Raw genomic sequence first — 26,341 nt, 5'->3', positions numbered from 1 at the left:
GCATTTTGTTTCCTAGACTGAAGGCTACATAATGATAGCCTCCCCTAGCAGCAGCCAGGCCTCCTCCTGTGAAGCGCCATATGGCACAGGGATCGGGGGGATGACATCAGTTTCCACTTGGAAGTCCAAGTCAGGCCTTTAAGACGACCCATCCCTCTTTACACATCTGTGACATTCATTTAAGGAGGCCCGTCCCGGTCGGTCAGACGGAACAACCGGAAAAGAAAGTGGCCCGTTTTACCTCCTCCTCCAGAGCTGTCAGCAGCGGCACATAGCTCCCTCTCTTAGTCACTACCTGCTGAAAAAAAAAAGCTCCCAAGCGGGAGAGAAAAATGTTAATGTGGAAGTGGGATATCCACATCATTCACAAGTACAGCTGAGTCACTCGGACTCTGTTGAGACTCGAGAAAGTAAAGAATTTTATTTTATGTTCTTAACAACCCTATTTTTCATGTGCTCCGGCCATCCTTGTTGACTCAGTGGATGTTTCTGTCACTATTCTGCAACCTATTATTTTAAAGAAAAATAACTTTTGTAGTCTCCAACCTGCGGCTCCAGAGCTGCATGCCGCTCTTTAGACCATTGCTTCCCAACTAGTGGGTTGTGGTCCTAAAGTGGGTAATGGGTCCATTCTGAATGGACCGCACGTGAAGTTTGTAAAAAAACACACTTGATTTTTAAGCACAGTGAATTTCCAGCACAAGCTTTAAGCTTGAAATGCCGTTTCCTGCTGTTAAGTGAGTAAATAATGGACAGCTACTTGACAGAGACAGCAAACTAGCTTGACGACATGGCCAAACGCAAGTGTGACACTGAATATATTAAACTTTGTGGACCTTGAACTAATGACTAAGGAGAATTCTGGACCCCACAGCTGGACTAGTTGGGAACCACCGCTTTAGACACTGTGACTCCCTGTGGCTTTGACATAAAAATCTATTGAAATAAATAATGGTTATTTTTTAACATTCAGATTTTCATTTGTCATTGTTGGCAGCCTAAACTGATTGTTGCATTCTAATATTGTAAAAAATGTATAGCCTATACATCGAATTAGAAGATGTTTTCCATTTCATCAACTAAACGTGCGTCATACATCTACGACCTGGAGCCTTTAAATTTTACCCGACTTCAGTTGTGGTGGCTAGATTAATTGATTAATTTGCTTTCACCATCAACACTGCAAAGATAAAGTACTAAATAATTATATATTACACACTGCGGAGTAGCCACCTTGTAGTAAATCATTTTAATGAATGTTCTTTAGACTTATTTGTAATTTTTATGGGCTAATTTAAACTTAATAGGCTGATAGGCCAATAATGGCTCTTTTAATAGTAAAGGTTGACCCCTGCTTTAGCCCTACCGCACTGTTGTGCACGTTCACGTCTAGGGATAGGGTGTCCTGCTTCTTGTTGGTATGGAGGGGTGTTATGAAGTGTTAGGGCTAGATGGCCCTCTAAATGGAAGTTTTTCACAGGTACAATCCAAACCGAGTTTTGCGAAAAATCACTGGCAAGATGGCTCAGTAACCAACTAGCTAGCTAGCCAGCTAGCTAACGTAACTTTGTTTTTTCTGATTTGTGCAAGACAGTCCCACATCTTGACATGAAAAAACCCATTATACCCCCTTTAATGGCACATGACGCCTAAAATTTAACTAAAGTCAAGCAGCGAAGTTGCTAAACTCTAATATCAGTGCAGACTGGCAGGCTAGCTAGCAGCACAGGTTGCTAACGTTAGCCTACAGAGTTCTGCTAGTGGCTTAATAATAAAACAGTGTTCCTTTTCATGACTTGTGTAATCTATTGATAGCTTTAATCTTAAGTTGTGAACACACGGTGAGTGTACATGTTTTTCTATCGCCATCAGATAAACAGCAAATACTGTGATAATACCATTTTTGCTGCAGTCACGCCTGTTTACGTAAACGCCACAGATGACGATACCAATACCAATAACTTTTCAGGACCTTTAAGTCTCAACCATTAACCCTTGTAGCTCTGCTCTGAAGGGCAAAGGGGCATTCGAAAACATGGCGTAGGGGTAAATATAAGAAATGGGATTGGGTGCTGATGTTAAAGCAGCTATAGTCGATATTTTTATATCACAGATGGATCACATCTACTTGTGGATGAAAGGCATCTCCCATAGTGTCGAAACCCACCGCAAAATATCACCCAAATCTGCACTCGTTATCAGCTGCATGTAGCATTTTAGCAGCTTTCAGCTCCATGTTTTGGTTTTCGGTCCACTACTTTACTGCTTTAGTTCACTCTCACCGTTCTCATTAGCACCGTCTCCAGCTGCAGTTGGCAGATGTTTGCAGTCAAACAGCTCTGATTAACCCACTGCACGCCACCTGCCCTGCACTAAACGACGGAGATAGTTAGCCACTAGCTGCTGGTGACCAAGGTGAAGCGTTTAGCAGCTAGAGAGTCAATTCAAACAGGTATAAACACTTTGTGGTATGACATGTCGTACTTTATTTAAGGCATATTGAGGCCTTACAGTGAGAGTACTTACAACTGTAATAGACTTCTGGTATTGTATAGAGCTTTGAATTAAAGTCAAGTGGCACTTTGTTACAGTTCTATTTTTTGTATAGCAGTTTGAGAAGTGGAATGAACTTAGATTCCCAAGCCCAGTCATGTTACTGTCATTCATTTGACTGGCTTGTCTGTGGACTTCATTGATCTTCAACAGCAGAGACGTGTTAGAAAATATTAAAGGCAGCTGTTGTGTCATCTGAGGCCCGACAGAGCCTCAGTTCCAGGCTTTCTCCTCCACACAGTGCAGCTTTTATGTTGTGTCCAACCTAATAATTAACTCTGAGCTACACTGCCAACAGGTCTCCTTTTGAAATTGTTCTTACAGTAACTACAAAATGTGGACCAGCTTGTGCACTGGGGTGATAAGTGCTTGTAAAATATTTGAAATTAAATTCTGATTGTTTTTTTTGTTTTCCAGGTGCAGTTGTTGATGAATCCAATGGAAAAGTTCTTGTGGTCCAAGACAGGAACAAGGTACGTGTGTCACTTTGTTTGAATATACTTTACATTCTAACCAGGGCTGCACGATATATCAGGCAATATTAACTTCCGCGATAAATACATCTCAAAAAGCTACAATATTACATGATTATCATTAAGGCGGCCCACTAATTACTCGACCAAATGTTAGTTGACCAGAAAGGTCATTGGTCAGCAAGATTTCATTGGTTGCTTAGTCGTAGAAAAAAACAACAAAAAAACAAATTTGAAACTCAATTAGGAGCTGCGCCTTTTCAAAATAAATCCAAACCTATATGATTGGACCATGTGGGAATTTAATTTGAAAGGACAGACACAGGAAGTGTTCATGCTCTGCAGTCAGACAGGAGTCAGGTTAATTGGTCGACTACAAACATGACGTATCATCAGAAACATGGGAGTAGCTAGATGCCCATTAGCCCACAGCGTCATTAACAGGCAGCTCGCTCAGTGTGTGACGTGCACTTGTAGATAAAATATAGACCTATATTAATGAAGGTTCATTAGTACGGTTTTGTATTTCTCTGTAATGTAGCACAGTGTTAACAATGTTACTGATACTATTCTTTCTCACACCTTCAACTCAAACCACCAAAATATATCATTTAATCATTAAATTAATATTGTAAACATGCGGGTGACTAGTCAACTAATGGCCCTAAATGACGACTGTTGGTCGACTAGGAAAATTCTTAGTCAAGGGAAGCCCTCAATAATAACATGCATCCCTACTAAAAACACAGAATAAAGCAGTTTCATGTTAAAAATCTATGTTTCTCCGATGCTGTTCGACACAGCAGGGGCTGCCCCATTTCAAGACATTTTAATGCGGAAAAGTTACGTATTATGTTTTTAATATTTGTTTATTTTTCGCAAGTAATATTGTTATCATGACATTCAATATAATCTTATATTTTCCTCATATCTTGAAGCCCTAATTATAATCAGTTGCCTATTATAACATTTATTAAAGATAAAATATGTTATATTTTTGCCATGTAGGCCATATTAATTGAATTAAATTGAGATACAAATACTTTCTTTGTTTTATTTCCTGTAAATTTCTGCATGTGTTGGCTGTAGATTTGCTACTTTCCTGCAGGAAACTGAAATTTAGAAAAAGGATGGATGAAAATTCAGTTAGTTGTTTTAAATCAGGAATTCATCATATGAAAAAGTGAACTGTAAGCACAGAGCAATAATTATTAATCCAAGGTGCAGTTAGTAAGTAGGCAGAATAACACAGAAAGAAAAATTATGACATATTTTGGCTGGTTGAAATTATTTTTGGCAGCTAGTTCACCAGCTCTTGCCTGGTTGAGCCAAAAAGCTCCAGTAATATTGAACACTGATTCTTCCATCCACAGTGAGAAACTGAGCCAGTGAAGCAGCAGATATTGTGGTGCTGCTAAAACAGTCTGTGATTAGTTCTGTTTATTTAGCGAGTTGTATATTGCCTCTGTTGATCCAAACATGGGTGAAAATCCTCTCGGACCCTCAGCTCCTCTCACACTTAACATAGCTCCACACAACATTAGCTGACCTCAAGCAAACATGCTGTTTACATGAGCTGAATGCACTCAAACAACTTTGTGAGTGCGCTCCTCTGTCAGCTCTCACAGAGCTTCGCTGTAGTGCTTGAGCTGTTATGAGCTTGACTTACAACAGGCCTCTTTTAAAAGCTTTTCTGCACAGATTTGTTTGCAGTCTCAAAACAAGATTGCACCACGATGCTGCAATTTAGAGAGCAATTATGTTTTTAAGATACACCGTCTAACTCAACTCGACACAAATGAGGCAACAAGTAAAGACCTTTCCACAGAAACTTTTTTTTATAACCTTAAAATTGGCTAAACTGTTCTGGGGAAGGCAGCAGCAACCCCTGGTCTTAATACAAACATACTATTTTCTAATGTGACCACACATCACCACCACTTCTGCTGCAGCTGCCAGGAATTCAAAGCATCAAACATCAGAAAGTCCCGGCATTGTGCGAACCCGTGTAACACAAGATACACCAGTGTACAGTAGATCATATGCACAGTGGGAATGCTGTAACTGTAGCTTTCTTCACACATGAGCCCTTCATAGCACGCCACTATTATAGGATGAAGCGAGAACTATGGTGACATTTTAACTGCTCAGAATGCCAGCACAGAGTTACAGAAGTGTGAAACCTCAGAGCACCTTAGCATCACACAGTTGCTGCAGATTTGTCAGCTGCACATCCATGATGAGAATCTCCCATTCCACCACATCCCAAAGGTGCTCTATTGGACTGAGATCTGGTGACTGTGGAGGCCATTGGAGTACAGTGAACTCATTGTCATGTTTGAGATGATGTGAGCTTTGTGACATGGTGCGTTATCCTGCTGGAAGTAGCCATCAGAAGATGGGTACACTGTGGTCATAAAGGGATGGACACGGTCAGCAACAATACTCAGGTAGGCTGTGGTGTTTAAACCATGCTCAGTTGGTACTAAGAAAATCTCCCCCACACCATTACACCACCAGCAGCAGCCTGAAGCGTTGATACAAGGCAGGATGGATCCATGACGCCAAATTCTGACCCTACCATCTGAATGTGGCAGCAGAAATCCAGACTCATCAGACCAGGCAACATTTTTCCAATCTTCTTGGTGAGCCTGTGTGAATTGTAGCCTCAGTTTCCTGTCGTTAGCTGACAGGAGTGGCACCTGGTGTGGTCTTCTGCTGCCCATCTGCTTCAAGGTTGGACAAGGTGTTGTTGCTTCAGAGATGGTCTTCTGCAGACCTTGGTTGGAACCAGTGGTTATTTGACTTCCTGTTGCATTTCTATCATCTTGAACCAGTCTGGCCATTCTCCTCTGACTTCTGGCATCAACAAGGCATTTTGGCTCACTGGATATTTTCTCTTTTTGGGACCATCCTCTGTAAATACTCAGACCAGCCCGTCTGGCACCAACAACCATGCCACATTCAAAGACACTTAGATCAGCTTTCTTCCTCATTCTGATGCTCGGTTTGAACTTCAGAAGGTCGTCTTCACCATGTCTACATGCCTGAATGCATTGAGCTGCTGCCATACGACTGGCTGATTAGCTATTTGCGCAAAGAAGCAGTTTAACAGGTGTACCTAATAAAGTGGCCGGTGAGTGTATATGACTACATGTCATTTGGGTTAACCAACCCCTTTAAAAGTAATGGTTTCCCTCCAAAATATATACACAATACAGAAGTTATTGAATTTCAAATAACATAATGTGCAACAAACGTCCTGTTGTGCAGTCTTACTGCTTATCTCTCTTCAGTCTCTTAAAATTCCAGTAGGAGTAGTCTGAGAGGGCACACATGGTTACTGTAAAATCTGCATCATGTGACAAAAATAGTTCACATTATAACCGATGGGATTTAAGTGGGCCTGTTTGCTGACAACATGTAACATGTGTCCCGGCCAGGAATCTTAAGAGCATATAATGCATCTTGATGGCTTTTGTCCAGAAGCAGAGGGAAACAGTTAGTGGCCTGGACGTGTGGGAAGTGTTTTATCTCTTCCTCTCCTCCTCCTCCACCTCCTCCTCCTCCTCCTCCTCATCGAGCTGTTTACTGGAAATGGGCTCTATAACAGTCTGGCCCTTGGCAGTACAGAGTCTCTGGCAGACCGAGCCAGTTCAGAGCTCACGAAGGGTTACGAACTTCCTGAAAAGAAACCAGGACATTATCACTCTCACATCTGAACAAAAGACAACTGACAGATCCCCCGGTGGACTGAAGGCAATTTCATCCATCGGGGAGCTGAATGATGTCATGGGTGTTTGATTTAACCATCGTTCAATCATTTCCCAGCTGATTTAGCGTGAACAGTTTGCGTATGTTTGGCATCACAGTGTTGGTATTATTACTTTCACATTTAGCTCTGACAGATCCTTTGAGGGTTCTGCATTTTACTCTGCAAAAAACCACACAGATTAGAGTTACACAAATTCTCTTTATTCCTTCTTTACCAGCACATTTTAGAAACAGCTCCAAAAATATAGCATTCTGTTGACAATACATGAAAATAGATGCTGTAGTGCATTTGTGTTCCTCACAACGAGGGGACTGGTAACACAATGATAAGATGATATAGCATTTCTGGAAAAAAGGCACTGCATACAAAATTCTTTACGTAACTACAAAAATATATATACAACACTGACATCATAATTTAACCAGCAGCATACTGTCATTAAATATCAAGGATAAGTGGTGAAACAGTTTTGGAAGACACACTTCACCCCATCAAATGTAAAAGTCTCCAGAGTGTAATATAAAACAGAAAAGCAAAGGATGCTCAGATCAGAGCATTAAACATCTCTCTGCCTGTGTAACTATTAGTTCAGATATATATGATGATCCTTCAAACACATAATCTATTTATTTTCTACTGCCACACTGTGAGACGGCGCCACTGATTTAAAGAACTTGCGAGACACAAGTGACTTCAAACTGGACGACTGGAAGATTTTATGATTCAAAACGATTAAATTGACATTATTTTTACGTACATGTTGATATGACTCTAAGATACATTTACAGCAGTGCCATCTATTACAATTAAATTTTAACTTTGTGTTTCAGACAAAGAATGCTTGGAAGTTCCCCGGTGGCTTGTCTGATCCAGGAGAAAATATTGGTGAGTGTTACGCTCAACAGAGCAAGAAACTAATACAGTACATCTAGCTAAATCCTTCGATTTTAGTATTATGCTTAAAGGGACAGTTTACCCCACAATCAAAGGTGCATATTTTTCCTCTTACTTGTAGCGCTATTTATCCGTCCAGATTGCTTTGGTGTGAGTTGTCGAGCGTTGGAGATATGGCACTCAGCTTGTGGTGCTCAAAGTGCCAAAACAATACATTTGAAAAACTAAATAGCAATGTCTCTTTCTAGAAATCATGACTCGGTTACTCAAGATAATCCACAGACCTTGTTGTGAGCAGTTTAATGTGGGAGCCGTAACACCCCGCAGAAGGAAGCGTGCATCTACTCATGGAGGAGAGGCATCGTCCTCAGCTGAGCTGTAACATTAGCTAGTAGTAAATGCATGCTTCCCTCTGCTTGATGATACGGTTGGCTAGCAGTTGGCGGGTGTAGCTCAGTAGAAAGAAAATAGTTCCAACGTGAAAGTGCCGGGCTCCAAGGAATGCTGTTCAGCTTTGCAGCAAATTTTTCCCAGTGGCCACTTGTCGTATCGAAGCAAAAAAAAAAAAAACCTTACTTTTCCCCATAGGCCACCATTATAAAAGAAAACTGTTGACAGGACACCTCGAACTGCAAACAAGGCCAATTATGAATCTTTCTGTTAGGAGTTTTTGATCCACAGAGGTTTTATATTTGTAAAGCCTTTCTTGAGCCAAGAAAAGCATTTTAAAAGTCTGTCATGTTATGACAGTGAAAAGGGAACTCATGGGCGGGGACAGCAGGGGAAACACAACTGCATATATTCAGTGGGTTGCATGCCACAGAAGCAAACCCAGAAGCTAGAAACTTTTTTTGGCATATGCCCCCGGAAAGCAACTCCAATGGAATGAATGGCCACATTCTTGGGATCCATTATCTAGTTATTGTCTGTGGATTATCTTTATCAACCAGGTCATGGTTTCTGTGAGACACTGCTGTGCTTTGAGCACCACAAGCCGCAGGCCATCTAGTTCCATCATATTCAAGAGAAGGCAGACATCTCTACGGCAGATATCTCCAACACTCACACTCACAATTAAGATTGATAAGTAGCACTACAGAGGAAAAACATGTGTTTTTGATTTTGGGTGAACTGTCCCTTTAATGATGATACACATACATTCATTTTAACTGTACAAAATAAGGCACATAATATATACGCAAAGAATTATATCTGTCTCTCCAAATTCACCTTTAACATTTTAAAAGCAGCTTTAATATTATATACATGACCCAACCCAAAAAGCAGCGTCAAACATTTGTCTTTACAAAAAATATATGAATTCTCCCTTTTCCCCACGTCTAAACATCAAGGTGACTCTGACAAGGGAACATAAATATATTCCTATTCCGTCAGAATCTTTAAAATGCCTCCACATACATTTATTTATATGTTACTGAATCTCTTTCAGGTGCCACTGCCGTCCGTGAAGTCTTTGAGGAAACCGGCATTCACTCTGAGTTCAGATCTCTGCTCAGCATCCGGCAGCAGCACAACCATCCGGGCGCTTTCGGCATGTCGGACATGTACATCATCTGCCGACTCAGCCCTCTCAGCTACGACATCAACTTCTGCACTCAGGAGTGTCTGCGCTGCGAGTGGCTGGACCTCGCCGAGCTGGCCAAGACTAACCACACTACGCCCATCACCTCTCGCGTAGCTCGGCTTCTGCTTTACGGCGTGGAGCAGGGCTTCGACAAGATCGACCTCACCATGGAGGAGCTTCCTGCTGTCTACTCTGGCATATTTTACCAGCTGTACCACAGGCAGCTTCCTCCGACACAAAAGTCCTAGCAGGCCATCATCAACCTGATGGGGTTAGCATATCATGGCTAGCTATGATGACACAAGGTTGCCAGTATTACTCATATTTAATTTGTATTTATGACTGAAATTGTGTTTTTGGTGTGTTTTTTCACACTAGCTGTTACTGTTGAAGAAATATGGTGCAATAGGTCTACATGAACATTCACTTTGTGGTTTTTAAACAGATATGCCACTATGGTGCCTCCAAGTTTTCTGCTGTGTTCAGACCACCGGTGACAAAGCAACAGGGTACAAGTCATTTCAATGGAAGTCAGTGACATGAAGCTACAAACTGATGCCCTACACTTGTAGCTGCGTGAAGGGTATGACGCACCACAAATCAAAGTTGAGCTGACCTCAACTTTTGTCAGTGCTTGCAGACATACGCACACTAGCAGATGATAACATAACTACGCCAACAAGCAGTTGAGCAAAACTTCAACAGCCAGCCATGCTGTAGCTTTGTCGCTCAACTTTGAAACGTGCCAGACTGTAAAGCCAATAAGACATACTGGCCAGATAGTGTAACTACAACTTCAAAGGTACGTCACATGATGCAATTGAGCCCAAAAGACTTTTTCCTTCGGACTTAAACTGGGAAAGAGACATCTGTAAGTCAGTGGTTCCCAACTGGTAGGTAGCAGTCCAAAAGTGGGTCGGGGGTACATTCTGAATGGACCGCAACTAACTCGCAAATGTGTCAAGTTTGTAAAAGACACTCTTTTTTTTTTAAGTACAGTGAATTTCTGGCACATAGCTTTTATTTTGAAGTGCCATTTCCTGCTGTAGATTTAGTGACTAATGGACAGCTACTACTAGCTCGATGATATGGCCAAACACAAGTATGATGCTTAATGTATTAAGCTATGTGGACCTCTGACTACAGGGACTTCTGGACCCCAGGGCTGGACCAGCTGGAAACCACTTCCATAGACTATATAATAGAAGCCACAGAAGTGAAGCCAAAACATCTCGACTGCCCCCTGGTGGCTGACTGCAGTACAGGTCATAAACCCCGCCCCCTCCATGTTAGCGTCTCTAATGCATTTGCTTTATGGGTCCAACAACGCGGAAGATCCGTCAAACTTTTTGGCTTCATGTGCCACTGAGCAACTTTCAAAGAAAGGAACTGTGCCCTGCCTCCAACTCTGTATCCTGCTGCTGTAGCTTTGTCGCCCCAAGTGGGAACAGACAATTAGACAGTTGATTAACATTTTTTGGCAGCCATTTTAGAAGCCCATATCTGCTGGGCAGTATTGGCTGTCAGCAGCTGATTAGGTTTTTAAAGGAACTGTTTTGAAACTATACTGTATTTTTAACTGGAAATATGTCTTTAACAAGCTATCCACCAGTGTCAGGTGACCACATACTAGCAGAAGCTAACAATAGTAGCTAGTAGCTGCAATAATAATATTGGCTGCCTCGCTGAATTAGCCTACTCACTGGTCAAAAAAGTAAAACTCATCCTCTTGTTCAAGTTAACTGCCTTTCTGTCGTCAAACTAGACATCATTAAAACAATAATCTCGTATTAATAAATGTATAAATTATGCTCCAGTGCCATGCAACATTTGGAGTTTTTGCATAAATCTCAGATTATACACTTACAAATGGGGAATGCAGTTTTATCGGAAAACAAAGACAAGCTCAGGAAACATCTGCTGTATCCGTTAAGTGTGTAAAGATACCAAGTAGTGTTAAGTAATTATTAAAACAAACGTAGTAAGTAGTATTTGGGTTTTGATTTAAATGCGTTTAGTGTGCTTAGTCTTCTTTTGTCAAACAATTAAGTATCACAAAACTCTAAATTCTGTTATTTAGTTCCCTTCTCTCTTATCAAGTTATAATAATGTAGGATTTTAGTGCATTTTCTAAACCCTCAGTACTGATGAGACACGGTTTATCAGAATATTCCTCTGTATATATGTTGCTGCTTAAATCCCTCAGCCAGAGAGAGAAGATCTGAATAGGTAAAATGAACACTGCCATACTTTAGGGGTGCACTTGAGCAAGGCACCTGGCTCCAGTTGCACTAGTGTAGCAGTTGGCTGGTCCCCAGTAAAAAGAGCCTGGTTTTACTGGGAAGCAGCCAGTTGTGAATGCAGCCACTGTTTGAAAGTTAAAGCTGAATAAGAGCAGACATGTTTCAGGATATAACAGTCAGAAAGCATCACAGCTATATTTGGGCAATGTTGATGGAACACTTTGTCTTCATTGCCGTCACATCTTCTTCTTTGTTGCTGCCACTAAGACATTAGTATTTCTCAGTCGGATCCCCAGATTAGCATTTGGCAGACATTGGAAGAAAGAGAATGGCCTTTTGACCCGGTCCAGTTTTGCTTCCAGACTTGTACTGGCCAGTCCGCTTCAGTGCCACGTACATGTTTGGGTACTTCCTGGAGCGGTAGGTGTTGTAGTTGTTGCTCTCGAGTCGCTCTAGGAAGTAGCATTCATCTGTCGCTCGTCTCTGGAGAAAAAGACACAGAAGAATAACAAGTTTAATTTGATGTTTAACTACGCTGTTTAGTGAGGAACTGCAGGGGTTCTGGGGGATTTAAACAGGATTCAATCAGCAGCCTTTGGCTCACAGGACAAATAAATACTGTTAATTCACCTAAATAAGCTTGTAAACTGAGAAAAAGTAAGGAAACTGTGAACTGTCTTTAATTTCAACAAATGGAAACTGAAGTTAGGTCATTCGGTTTGTACGTTTAATCTAAATGTCAATGTGTTTCTTTCCAAACTGCTGCTAATCCTCTCTGCTTATGTTCATCATTTCTGTCATGGCATTTGATCAAACATGTTACTTTGTTTGGATGACATTCGATTAAATTTGTTTAATATATGTTGTAGGAAAGGCAGAACATTTGTAATGCTGACATTTTATGACATTAAATTACCTCATAAAACACCCAGAGTCAAATGTCACCTTTATGTTGAAGGAGACTGTCGGGTTTGAATAATTCCTCCTCAGTGTTTCACACTTCACACAGTAAAGACATATTTTAAAGGAAACCATGCCTGACCAGGGACATTATTACAGCTCTACGCAGTGTTTGTCTTAGTTGAGCTTCCTTGACTTGTGATTAAACATTAAACAAAGAGGTGAACAGGCTAAAATGTAATTATTGGACAAACTTGGATTTGATAGGAATATACTGTAAATTAAAGGGTTTAAAAAGAACCACAGATGAAGCTCACTATAAAATACAAACTAAACGAGACACCATCCTGCCATGGGATCACTACAGCCACTATCTCACTGATCCACAACTTAAAACTAATGTGGACCAGGGGTGTACAGTGAGGGGGAAAGAGCTCCCTCCCCTACTTCCTACCCCCTACTTCTAGCCTACTTGCTCAAACCACACCCTTTGTCGAACTGTCTTCATTTTGATCTCAGTTGATTTTGAATCCTTTCAAAAACGAAGATTTTCTCCATCTTTTGAATGACTGGGGTTGACTTGTGTTTTGTGCTTTATGACTGTCCCTTTTAGCTTCTTTTTTGTTTGCTGATCCTGCCCCAGTATCAGACATAACCACAAAATAAAACGACAAAAATAAAATTCTCTGAAGATGAATTTCCTTTTGCTTCCTTAAATTGGCTACTGCATAGTCACTGTAAAACTTTCCCTGGGAAAATGAAAACAATTGGCTTTCCTGGGCAGCGTGCTGCAAATAGTTTTATCTGATTATGCGGGGAATCAGAGTAACTATATAGAAATAGCCAGTTTTTCTCATTAATGGTGTCATTTGCTTGTCTGTCATATAGAGGCATCAATATTAAATTGACACTGTTTCATAACCATTTATCACTGCTGCTTTAAAGGTTCCTGAAAATAATTATTTTAAAAGTTAATACAGGATTTTATGAGGGAAGAAATTCGCACTACATCCATCAAGTTATGTCACACAGGAGTTTCAGTTTCCCTGACTTTGACTCGGCGCAATGTGCCATTGTAGATGAGTCTGAGCGGTTGTAATTTAGTGAGGTTTTTTATTCAGTAGTTTTAAATCGGTGAGGCTCAATAATGCAGTCAATAGTCTTTTTTGCTATAGTCATATCAATCCCATCACAACCAGCTGGTGTTTTGTTCCTGCTTTACTACTACTACACATCTATTAAGTTTCATAACTGCATTACGGTCAAATTCTGACCACGGATAGACAGACATATAAAAATGGCGTCCTGCTTGGGCTGTACCCAACTTATATTAATTATGTCAGTCAATACAAATATTTGACAACTCGTGCCTTTTTTTACCTTACAGAGTTTCGGAGTTCATCCGGATGTTCAGTTCAAATATGCTAACGACGGATCGGAAATATGTGAAATTTTTTTGCTGACACTCGGTGTCAAACAAAAGCTAGAGACTGTCATATTCACTTTCTGTGAGCTGTAAATTCACTACTTCTAAGCAGAAGGCAGAAGATATTGTTATCTGGGAGCCTGACCAGGCAAAGCCTCTGCCTCTGTGTCTGAAGCTGCCTCCACGTCCACAGCTGCCTGCACCAAAGAGCAGCCTGAAAGCCAGCAGCACACACTCTGCAGCTAAATTTTGGAACCGAAACGTCCCCAGAAATAAACCACACACTGATGACTGTCAACTTGAAGGAATCTCAGTCGACTGAGGGGTCTCTGGCTGATGATTCGAATCTCCAATTTTCAGGGGGCATCCCTAGTTCCCACCATAATAGATGTCACCAGGACCACATTTTACCATGATGACACACAAACACGGACTCATGAGGTGAAAACAATACCAGCTATCACAACACTGTCACAGCTAGTGCTAACACTATCCCTCTTTCATCATTGTCCTTTGTAGAAAATCTCAAGAAATCATTAATTACTGGACGTCTGGCCAAAATTTTACAGCCTTGCTGGGCGTTAACAGACCTACACCCTGTCCAACAAGAAGATTTTGTTTAAGTTTCTGGTCCCTGACTGCACAGAGCTGTGGGGCTATTAGTCAAAGAGGCATTTTCTTTCAAGTGCAACAACCACCCAGGGCTACTTTGTTCACTTTATTATGCAAAAGCAGCAGCTTCCAATAAACAGTAATCCTTTTGTGTCGTGTCTGATTACCCTAGTTATGACAAGTCTAAAATAGCCAGGACACGTGAAAGATATACTAAAGGAAGTTCAAGTAACTGTTGTATCTAATCTACGATTTTTCAATTCAGTCATCTAAGACACAAGTAATTTCCCACCCAGACCCCACATTTTTGTGTCTTAGTGACAAATGGGAACAAGGACTTCTGAAATTGGTCCAGTATTGCACGACAGCGCTGCAGCTGGCACCTACGAAACAGTGAGCAATTGTACACCGTCGATTTATGTCCACTAAAAGTGCTTGTTCTTGACGCTAACAGGCTCAGATTGTTATTATGAGTGTCTGGCAACATTATGGAAAGGTTCCTCACAGAAGCTGACTTTTTGTTTAAGAGTACGATCCTTTTTGTTGAACCAGAAACAGCGCCAAAGTTGCTAACCCGCCAGACTCCATTTAAATAAACAGTAATTTTGTCATTATGAAAAACACTCAATTTAAATCGACATAACAAAAATAACATCTCAATTTGTCTTACGGCTTTTCCAACAATCACCAACTCTGGTTTGGTTGTAATTATTAATAAATTCAACTTGTTATATGCGATAATATGCTGGCTCTATGCACACTAAAATTGCTGTTGATTTAAATGGTGTCTGGTGGGTTTGCTGATAGTGATTTCTGGGCTGTTTCTGTTTTAATAAAAAGACCATAATCTTCAACAATATCAATCAAGCAATCTTCATTTAATTGTCACATGGAAATAATACATGGTACAACTGTAGAAAAATGGGATCCAATCAGCTTCTTAAACTTGTGCACTGTAATTTAGTCCTTTTTTGTGTCTTCTTACATCGTTGATTGATGTCTTATAACTGTCCATGATTCCAGATGGTTCTGGTAATCCGTGGTTTCTGGTTGTGGAATGATTTAACTGTCCACACATCCCGACCTCAACAAGATGATCCACAGGATCACTTCCTGTACACAGCAGCACTGCACAGCCATTGCCTCTGCACGGTGGAATGTTATAGCAGCTATCCACTGCTGGACCGGGAGCACCTCACATTCATGAAGCACATTCCTCTCCTCTCCTTTCTCTTCTGCTCCATCGGATCAGCATATCGAAAAAGATTCACCATGTTGAATGGGGCTGTGAGGATTTAGCCTAATCTTGCGTGACCAGCCTCCCTTACTTCGGAATGGGAGTCTGGGGACATTCATCTTTCGTTGTGTAATAGAAATGGGCAGGGATATCCAGACCACGTGACGGCATTGCCATAGGTACGGCACGCTGTAAATCCTTAATTTCTCCAATCTTGTGGACGTTGCAGCTCTGCAATATAGCTGAATCAAATGAAGTCATATCCATTTTAATCTCTTCTTGCGATGCACTGAACACTTCCTTTTCTGTTGTACTACGGACAACAATTCGGGGAACAGCAATTCCGGTGTAGGCAGGTGTAAGGCTAATCAGCTGTTGGTCGAGGAAGTACACGGATTTGGAGCGCTGGCTCCCACTGCTGCTGGGAGCCAGCGCTAGTTCTATTACAACTTTCCTATGGGAATGTCCACAGACGACAGAGTCAGCCAGCGTGCTGACATCATCGGCGTCTGTGTAAGAGACTAGATTTAGTCATGTCTCGGTGAATCAAAGGATATTATAGGTCCTGATAAACGTCTGTACAAAGGTAGCAGGATGCTAGTTCAGCTGGTGCCCATTCTTCTCCATCTTTTCCTCGATGTTTACATTTGAAATCATTAACCTGGCTAACTTGCAGCTAGAGAGCTAGCAGTAAAAATTTCTACCTCTGCAGGGATCCTTTCCACAATGTCGTCCCACACTTGGAATAATAATCTGAGCCTCTCAGTGGCAAAACAAGCACTTTAAGTGGTTGAAATAGACGGTGCATATGCCCCAACTGGTTAAGCTGCAGCCTGTTCTGCCACTGCAGCCTGCAGGCCTCTCGCTCGACACTGGACCAGTTTCTAAAAATGTGGTCTCCATTAGTCACTTTGACACATAACATAGAAAGATAGGGTCCAGGCTGTGCAGCTAAGCTACCCTTGAATGAAAAGTATTATACAAGAATGTTATTTTGTCAAATGTTTGGGATAGGATAAATATTGAAAATTTGTCTGATCTTTTTCAGATCTTATCAGCAGAACAAATTTCTGCATCGACTTTTGTGTATGTGGTTGGTGTCCATTAATTATATTAGCAAATATCTATTACAGCAGATGACTGTTGCCTCAAGATAAAACATGTGCAGGACCAGACCAGTCAAGGTGCTAAATTAGAGGGAAAAAATTGTAATTTATTTGGCAACAAACTTTAGTCTTCATGTCAGTCTGTATACTAACTTTTCTTTTTTCACACTTCAAATGGTAATAAGAAGGAAGTTAATATCTTGTGGGTTTTTTAATGAGAGCAGAACAGAGAACAACGCCTTGGGTGGCAGCTGCTGTAGCTTCTCATTAGGAAGGAAATGCTCCCTGCCAATTACATGGACTGTGGACAAGCTTTCACAACCACCAAACCACATCAGTCACCAACACTTCACACTTCCACTGCCGCTGTAAGCAACTACTTTGCGGCAACAGACCAGCAGTGGTGCCAAATTGGTGTTGGCTACTTCTCATGAGCACTAAGAAAGTCCTGCAGATCAGTTTAATTTGACAGTACGCCGAGTAATGAGACAAAATACACAAGTTTCCTGTTTTAATTTCACTTATGTGAAACATCTGACCACTGAGCAACTAAAACAGCAGACAGCATGAAGTCAGTTTGTCTGTTGGTCAGTCAGACAATCTGTCATTTCCTAAAAACCTTTATATAAAAAAAGAAAACAGACTTCAGATGTTCTGCTGCAGGACAGAAAGAAACAATACATAATAGCAGTAAGAGCTTCCAGCAGACACCATAGTGCATCTGCTCACTTCATAGATGAGTGGCCTGCCTTGGATTCATGATAAAGCTTTTACAAAAGTTCAATAAGTGACATCCTCTAACTCTAAATGTCTGTCTCTTTCTACTTAAATCATTATTCAGAAATTGCAAGCCTCTCCGTCAAGTCTGTTTTCCCACACTCTTAGAACTCCTCTCATTCACAGATTTTACGTCTGGACAATAAACTACCTTCCCATGTTTTACGGACCAATCAACTGTTGGAAGCAGCTCCTTAAATATCTTTGTGTTTCTGTCTTTGCTTAAAGTAATTACTGCTCAATCCTTCACCTTCCCATCACCCTGATGACTGTCAGGTTGCCCGTGGAGATCCAAAAAAATTCAATAACAGCCTGCAAATATTAGAGCCCACATCGTTTACCTTTACTTGCTTTTTTCCCACCAGCAGCATCTAGACTCTGTCCTATATCCTATGTTTATGGACCTGACTTCTACAAAGATGCACATTAATTAATCGAGTCTAATCAAATGATGGGCATAATTTTATTATAATTTCTAATGGATCCCTCCTCAGTGGCACTCCCAAGGGGATACAATTGCTGCCTCCTCTCCAGCAAAAAATATTGCAGGCTGATAGTTCTGTGTTTAAGAAGCTGTGGTGCGCTCATTTTTTTAACTAATAACTGTAGCGGTATCTTGTGAAACTTAATAACCGAAGGTATCCATTGGTACCAACCATGCTGGCATAGTTCGTCAGAAGGGGAGCTAAATTATGCTCTAAATTTTATTTTTAAACTCTGGCCTGGGAACAACTGGCATGGCCATTGTCAACAGGGTCCTTAACCTCTCACCTCAAAATATCTCAATTAAAAATGGGTTCTATGAGTCTCCCCTAACTTTGAGAGGGCTTGCTCCCAGTGAATGTTTTGTTCCTTCAAATCAATGTACTTCTTCAAATTAAAGCTGTATATTTGCATTTTTAAGAAAAACGACTATCTGAAGATGCATGATTTGTCTAAGATGTTTAGATACATAACACGTTAAAACAGGATTACTGTGGAATTTGAAATGTTAACTGTCTTGGTATTAGGCTACCGTAAAACTTCAATAAATAGCCCAGGCTATTATTTGCTTAAATCACTGAACTTAACTGAACTTAACTTGAAGATTACGGCACCTGGCATACCAGCACAACACCACTTTATCCTGTTAAAACAATACTCACATGGATGAATTTTTAGGAAAAAAAATTTGATCTGTGGACCCTTACAGACTGAGGAAAAATGAACAACTTACAGGGTAATTGAGGAATGGACACATAATTTGAGGTAGCCAAAACCTGCTTTTATACATCCGAATAACTTATATTAAAAAAAAAAAAAAAAAAAGGAATTGCTTGGCAACCAGACAAGGCGTCTAATTGACACCGGCATTTATTTGTCAAAATGTGTAGCTACACTGGGCTAGTAAAAGGGACTGGGCGTTAAATTGGAACTGGGCTTTTAATAGAAGTTTTACAGTATGCACATCAGATAATTAGTAACATTAACTTTAAAATAAACCAATGTATATTGGTATGTGATTCTTTAACTCTCTAAATTGACACAGTTTTCACCTAGCTTTCAACGGCATAACTGAACACCTGACATTCAGTTATGGCTTTTGGTTTTGGTGTGCCGCCCCTGTGAAAAAGTTCTGGGGGCGCCACTGTCTCTTCTTACTGAAGTGAGAATGGGAAAATCAGAGCCAAAAAACATCTTGCACAAAATGTATGTCTTTCTTCGCCACTCTGGACTGTGTGGGTATAAAATCAAACCCCAGGTCTCGTAACAAAATGTGATGTGGATTTGAACACTCAAACTCAAACTTGCCATGACGAGTGTCATGATTTTGTTGGCCAAGGAAACGTTAACGCCGAGGACGAGACTAGAGAGTGGAAAGAAAGACAAATGGTCGAACTGATTGGATTTGGGAGAGACGCCTTGGCTGGACCCAAATTCTGTTCAAAACAAACAGGAGGTGCCGAGATACCAAACCGTTCCCATACAGCTACAACAGGATCATTCTGACCTGGGCCTATTTAATGTTGTGGCTAACCTTTTTTATTCTCAGTGCTGACTGTGACAAATGAATGTCAAACTAATTATTTCCCCACGGGGGAGGATTTCTTGTCGGGTGGCTGGTAAATATTTGGTTTCCAAAACACAGCGGTCTAAATGCTGCGTGTGACAGAGGCGGACGACATTTACTGTAGGTGTTTAATTCAGATTTGTGAAAAGCACTGTTGGTTAAAAAAAAAAAAAAAAACTCTTTGAACCCTTTCAGGAAATCTTTTCACGGTAATCTCCAAACTCTTTCCAGAACAGACACAATTCAACTTTTGTTAACAGAAAGATGTTGATCCATCTCACTCACCGCTCCAAACAGTCGTCCATCTCTGTTCATCGCCAGATAGCGATTAGCACAGACTCCTTTGATGACCACCTCCCCCACTGAGGTCGCCTGGAGTTGAAGCTTTACTGCGGAAAAAGACAAATGTGTATTTGAACAAAATGAGCAAACACAGACGTCATCAGTAGTTTGTTTGTGGGATGTTTAGTCAGAGGAGAAAGATTAAGTGCACCCATTTTATAGAAAGATAAAGGGGCACAAACATCCTACGCATCAGATTTCTACACTAAATCCCAACAAAATAGTAATCTCTCCTCTTGAGCCAGCAATGTGAGAAAGAAATCACTGTAAAGATGCTATGTGAGGCATTTCAATATGAAATATTTACTCCAGCTGTAAAAACAAGTAACAGTTGTGGCAGTCTTTGCCTTACAGACAATCTGAGCTATCTACCTGCTATCTACAGGACATTAAATGTTGTGTGCAAACTAGACGAATTCTAGAGGGAAGACTGGTGATAAGCTTCGTAGCACAAAACAGATACAGTAAACTGTTCTTACAGAGCAAACTAAGCAAAACAATTATTCAGAGATAATGATATATTAATACTTACAGCTGCTTAGTCAACTTAAGATGGCGGTGCAACAAAACAAGCTGACAGGTACACTGCCACACAGCTTAAAAAGTTGTTAAAGCTAATGTCATAGCAAATAAAGTGCCCTTACACATCAGACTTCATTTGTCGTGTCTGTGTTCACCTAATAAATTTAAGTCCAATATTCATTCTCATTTCAGCTCTGTTTTGGTCTCCACTTACTCTTGAGAACAATATCTAGCTCTTAAACTGGTAGATGCTTGAACCTGAACTTGCTATACGTTGCTAGCTGCTAATGTTTGTTTGGTAGCGTGCAGGGGGCTTATCAGAGCATGTTCACTGTAAACAGCTGCCTGCTGCAGCTCCAAACAACACTGATAAGAGTGGAAAGAGTAAATCAACAGCCTGGTCAGCAGAATAAAATGTTGGCATTGTACATTTCTACAAACCATGAATATCTTACAAATCATATTAGCATTTCTAAAGTGACGCAGTGTATGACTTGACTTTGTCATTTGGAGGTAGAGGGGATGGAGGGTGACATGATACTCAGGTGAGGTGCCTGCCAAGCTGCAAACCACTGTTTGAGACCAACAAACAACAAAACCGGTTTTTAAGAAGTAATCACTGTGTTTCCTGTGGCTTTTTAGCCACCAAACGTGGGTGTTTATCAGCAATCTGTTGCTGTGTTTCCACTGTGTGCCACGTAAAAGGACTGTTTTAACTGAGGCTGCGTTTCCAGATGTGATTCTGCCTTCTTTTTTTTTTTTTTTGATTATTTTTTGGATGTTATTGTTGGCTTTATTGATAGGACACCTACAGAGAGACAGAAAAGATGGGCAAGAGAGGGGGGATGACATGCAGCAAAGGGCTGCAGGTCAGAATTGAACCGGGCTGCTGCAAAAGCCTGCCTGCATGAGACTCACATTCTACCAGGTGAGCAAGAGGTCACCTCAAATACAGATATTTTAAGCCAAAACATGATCTTTTCCCAACTATAACCAAGTGGTTTCTGTGCCTTAACCTGACCACACCTTAAATACAGAGTTGCTGAAACTAAAATAAACACTATGCAATAACGTGCAAATGTAACGTATCCGTGGTTTGCACAGACGTGGATGGATGGATGGGTAGTTGTGCTTCACTGATCCCAAATTGGGGCATAAAAAGAACCTTAAAAACTCCATAAAGTGTTATCTGAATAACTTTTAAAGCTCCACATGGTTTAGCCCCCAGTTATATGGCTGAGCTTCTGAATGCCTACGCTCCAAGTCATGACCTGAGATCCTCAAGCCTACCCTCACTAGTCGTCCCTAGATTGAGGCTGGTAACTAAAGGTGACCACGCTTTTACCATCAAGGCCCCAAAGGCTCTAGAATTCTCTGCCTGGGGATATCAGCCCAGCTATCACATTACCCATTTTCCTTTTTTATGCCTGATTTGTACGTTTGGATTTGTAACTTTTGTGTTTTATTTCCTTTTGTTCTACTTTTTGCCTCTGTACACACTATTTTTCTCAGCTCTTAACTTTTTTTTTTGGTCTTATTTTCATGCACTTTGTAAAGCTCTTTGTAACCTTGGTTTGATAAATGCTACGCAAGTAAAATTATTATATTATTATTAATAGAGTTAGTGAGAAATATTGATTAACGTGGCTTTAAATATCCTTTACGGTTGTTAATTTTGGTTTTAATATCTTAAAAATCCTGGGGATTTATCAGTTTCTGTTGCATAAACCACCTCATCTGCATTTTCTCTTGAGTGTCCTCTTCATTTTTGACGACCCAAAGATACTTCTGCAGTAAACAGATGAAACACCACTGGTAACAATAAGACAACTCCCATCATCCACTGAACAGTAGCATTACAGTGCGGCTGACAGCAGTCTGAGCACGCAGTACCTGTTGGCTTTGTGACAGCTTCAACACAGATGTATCAAAATCATCTCCACATTTCTTTTTCTTTTTGTCTGAAGAGGCAACGCTGCTTGCCAACAAAGCATTCTTTGTCTGAAGCTAGAGCCACCAAAAAGGAAGCAGAGGCTCCATAAGGTAAATTAGTGGATCTGTACAGAATTAATCCAAATTAAGACTTCAGATAGACGCGCATCTGTCTGCAGTTAAGCCCGCTGCTTGGATGATTCGTGTCACAGATCAAAGAGGTGTTCCTCCCTGAAAAAAGCTATAATTGCTGTGAGTGTGCTGTCGTGTGTTCAATGTTTACTGGGAGTATCATGTCCCACAGCTATTGTGAACACAGAAGAAACTTTTCTTCAACTGTGCTCGTCTCTGTGCAGTGTGATCCTATCTGTAATTGTCCTGGGGTTGTTGACGGAAGAGCAACGATTCGTGGCAACATATATGTGTATACAGGCAATATATTCCTCTGAAAGTTTGGGCATGGGGGATAGATTAGAGTCCCATCCACGTTAAGATCCCACTTAAGGATCTTTGGATATATTGGGTAACATTTCTCACTAACATTTCCAATTCTAACTGGCAGGTACGTTGTGTTGTCCAAAAAGTTGGCAGGTCAATCAGAGCCTTAACAAAAGGACCATTGATGAAATCACACAGCTCAGGTCACATTAACTGTAAGAAAACATTACGGTAAAAAGCTAAATGATTAATAACGATTCCTGTTTCGTGACTCATTGTGGATATAGTCCTTTCTGAAGCCATGATACTGACTCTGGTTTTAATGCAAACTAGAGCTGGGTGATATGGAGAGAATTGACTTAATGCTTCCATATTAATATTGCAATGACACTGTAGGGTTAACTACAGGTGCTTTTACTAAATATTTTAAATATGAAATTTTTGATAATCATAAGTAATGTGGATAAAATCACTAAATCTCTGACATACTTTCTTCCGCAGTAAAGGAGGTGAGCTTACTGTCCTCCTCCTGCAAACACTAGGTGAAACTGAGTAAAAAGACACAACTGGGTCCGGAGTGAATGTCTGTCAAATATCCAACTTGAGGGGATAGTTCAAATGTTTTGAAATGGGGTTGTCTGGAGGAATGGTTAGTGTATTGTATACAGAAGATGTCAGTTTGGAGAAGCAGACAGGAGGCCAAGCATTGTACCGCTGTGGACGAAGGGAGCCGCAAAACGTATTTCAGCCACCTAAAACTAGTCCCACCTAAAGGAGTCAATATCAGTTTAAGTGTGCACTACATTGAGTGTGTTTTCACCTCTTTACCTTTCCGCCAGACAGCCCATTCCGACAAGGAAGCCATTACTTAAGTTCCCCCTCTACACTCTTGTAAGAGCCACCAGACTCCATTGACAAAAACAGTAATTTTAGCTCACTGAACACGGGAGGTGCTGGTCTATAGCTGCCTCGATTGGTTTGTTAGTTTGTGTTAATGTGTGACTTTTGTGGATGTGAAAAACCCTTTTAAATGTTTTTTTTTCTTAAGAAGAAAAAAATAAACTGATTAAGGCAGCTTTAGACCAGCAGTGCCTCAATTCAGCCATGTTAAATCACGGTTTTTCTCAATGGAGTCTGGGTTTGAAGAAAGCGATGTAATAGCTTCATTTTCCAGTTGTAAATCAGTCTAACATTAAGGTAAAGCAATGAAAATATTCTAAATATAGCGTGCACTTAAAATGATAATTGGCTAAAACACGCTGACCCCTCCACAGCAGTACACTGCTTAGCTTCCGTGTCGTACTCTTGCCTGCTTCTCCAAACTGGGGGCGTGCTGACTGACATCTACTGTATGTAACACACTGACTACGGATAAGTGCCTCAAACAACCCCACTTCATGAAATCCAAACTCTCCCTTTAATACTAACGTCACTGCACTGGGGCAGCTGCGGCTGGCCTGACCACAGTGTTTTGGAGTGGACTGGAGTGTAGAACAAGATATTATATTTTGTAACAGGAGCATGCGTGATTGGTGCTCCTACTGTGTGTACAATCTGCGGACCGTCTTGGACATGTGGGCTCGTAAATTATGAAGCTACCTTAAGTGGGTAAAGAACAGCTTGACCAGTCTGGTAAGTTTAGAAAATTAAAACCAGGAAAAGACAACACTTTATATCATCACATCCAAAAGATATCTGGTCTCATATGATATATTATGTATTGATATACAGCCCTGCACTAATCCAAACAAACTAAACATGCAACTTGCTCACATCATCTCAAGAAGGTCGCTCTTTAACTTAAAGTCACAAAGACGTCGAACTGAATGTAATTGAGTTATTCTAAAAATAGCTCCTCTCTCCTTGAACCGGTTCCATATCAGGCATTTGTTTGGGCGCACCTGCTTTAAACGTCACACTGTATCTTGGGCAACGCACTTCCCTCTTTTTTTCCTCGGAAAAACCTCAATTTTCTTGTGTCCCCCCTCCCCTCCTCCCCTCCCTCTTACTGATGCAACTTAGGACACACACTTAAAAGTAATCAGTGATACAGAGGCACCGAGGGGTGTCACAGTTGCTCTGACCAAACAAACACATCAATGTTTTAACTTTATTATTTATTAAAGACGAACATGAGAAAAACTACTTTCACTTTCTAAATACATACTGATCAACTGGTGGTACAGAGTATGTTTTATTATATTTTGTAGTATTTTTGGATATTTTAGTGGGAGAAGTTCATTGACCTCAAACCCTGACAGCGACCTGTGTATCAGGAATTTACTTATTCTGGCTTTTAACTCCATGTTGTGCTGTTTTGTATGACGTAAACCACACAGTAAGCAGTGTGAGTGGCTGTGACTCAGCATGGGGATCCACATTTACTAAAAACATCACGCATATTCCATCAAAGTTCCCATTGATTAAGAAAATTTGAGGTGTACTTCCCTTAAACTAGAGTTATTATACTTTCCAGAAGTAGGCCTACACACATTTTGGTGTTTACAAGTGGAGAATAAACCTCAGTAAGCTGGAAAATTCACATCGTTCCTCCATGATGTTTTCAGCTTCACTCTTACTTCCCTGTTGCATATTAAAAAAGAACATAAAGAAGCTTTGTGTGCTGTGCAAAGCAAAGGAGAAGAAGAAGGGGACTGGGAGTACTTACTGTGGGGGTCGTTCTTCTCCCGGATTCCATCCACTCCTCCGTCAGACTTTATCCTCAAGAAGAAGCCCCCGTTTTTACAGTACAGCCTTTTGGGATCCTTGAAGTTCCCGGGAGGAAAGCCGCCGCTGCCGCCGTCTTCAGGTGTGGAGGGAAGCGTTGTGATCTCTCCCGTGGCCATATCCTCCTCTTTCCCCGCTTCCCGGCGACTGCTTCGTCTCCTTCTTGAGCGGCGCAGGAGCCCCACTGTGGCCTCCCACCTCCCACTAACAGTTCCCTCCTCCCCTCTTCCACAGAGCTTCACACAAACTGATTCTGCTTAACCCCAGAGGTCAGTTTGCTTGAACGCCCCCCCCTCTCAGGGCAGCGAGTGCCCTGTGAGTCCTCAGTGTCGGAGGCAGAAGCACTCCTAAATGCTTCTGCCTAACAGCAAACGTGTAACTTGTAGCGGTTCGTCTGTTGTTTGTAGAGCTGGCAGCAGCTTTGCCAGTGTACTCTGCGCACACTGGTAGGGGGGATGCATGCGGATTCCCCCTCTCTTCCACTCTTCTTGCAATGAAGTGTTTAAATCAGGGCAGCTGGCTTAGATCTGTGAGGAAGGCTTTCCCCTTTGGGCCTCAGTTCGCATGCGCCCTAGGAGCACCAACACACACATGCTCACGCCCACTAATGCTCACTAAATTAACCAACCAACCAACCCAGCAGAAGTCGAGAAAGAAGAGGAGGGTAAGGAGGGGGACGTGCAACTTGGAATGCACTGAGACCCCGCAGAGTGCCAAGAGCGGCGGCAAGCATGTGAACAGAACCAGTG

The 26,341-nt window shown here is 41.2% G+C and overlaps 2 protein-coding genes across 2 annotated transcripts in view; one reads left to right on the top strand and one right to left on the bottom strand.

The window, feature by feature from the left end:
* nudt6 (nudix (nucleoside diphosphate linked moiety X)-type motif 6) overlaps positions 1-12,450 on the top strand; it is a 22,279-nt gene extending 9,829 nt beyond the window's left edge. The window contains exons 3-5 of the mRNA XM_033632824.2: positions 2,971-3,026; positions 7,632-7,686; positions 9,146-12,450. Of these exons, the coding sequence (XP_033488715.1) occupies positions 2,971-3,026; positions 7,632-7,686; positions 9,146-9,528 (494 nt within the window). The 3' untranslated portion in view covers positions 9,529-12,450. The remainder of the gene's footprint in view (positions 1-2,970; positions 3,027-7,631; positions 7,687-9,145) is intronic.
* fgf2 (fibroblast growth factor 2) lies at positions 6,980-26,341 on the bottom strand. The gene is made up of 3 exons (XM_033632825.2): positions 25,534-26,341; positions 19,917-20,020; positions 6,980-12,006 (listed from the first exon to the last, which is right to left on the bottom strand). The coding sequence occupies exons 1-3, from the start codon at positions 25,709-25,711 to the stop codon at positions 11,821-11,823; spliced, it is 468 nt and encodes a 155-aa protein (XP_033488716.1). The 5' UTR covers positions 25,712-26,341; the 3' UTR covers positions 6,980-11,820.

Source organism: Epinephelus lanceolatus, chromosome 7 (assembly GCF_041903045.1).
Source record: "Epinephelus lanceolatus isolate andai-2023 chromosome 7, ASM4190304v1, whole genome shotgun sequence".
NCBI classification, from domain to species: Eukaryota; Metazoa; Chordata; class Actinopteri; order Perciformes; family Serranidae; genus Epinephelus; species Epinephelus lanceolatus.
The sequence above is the reverse complement of the archived record's forward strand: the minus strand, read 5'-3'. Positions and strand labels throughout refer to the sequence as shown.

Excerpts from the sequence above, each read along its gene's own strand:
- fgf2 (XM_033632825.2), bottom strand. The coding sequence starts at position 25,711 with ATGGCCACGGGAGAGATCACAACGCTTCCCTCCACACCTGAAGACGGC. Across the intron at positions 20,021-25,533 it reads GGAGAAGAACGACCCCCACA|TAAAGCTTCAACTCCAGGCG; the intron begins GTAAGTACTCCC and ends CTTTTTCCGCAG. Across the intron at positions 12,007-19,916 it reads ATGGACGACTGTTTGGAGCG|AGACGAGCGACAGATGAATG; the intron begins GTGAGTGAGATG and ends CTTTTTCTCCAG.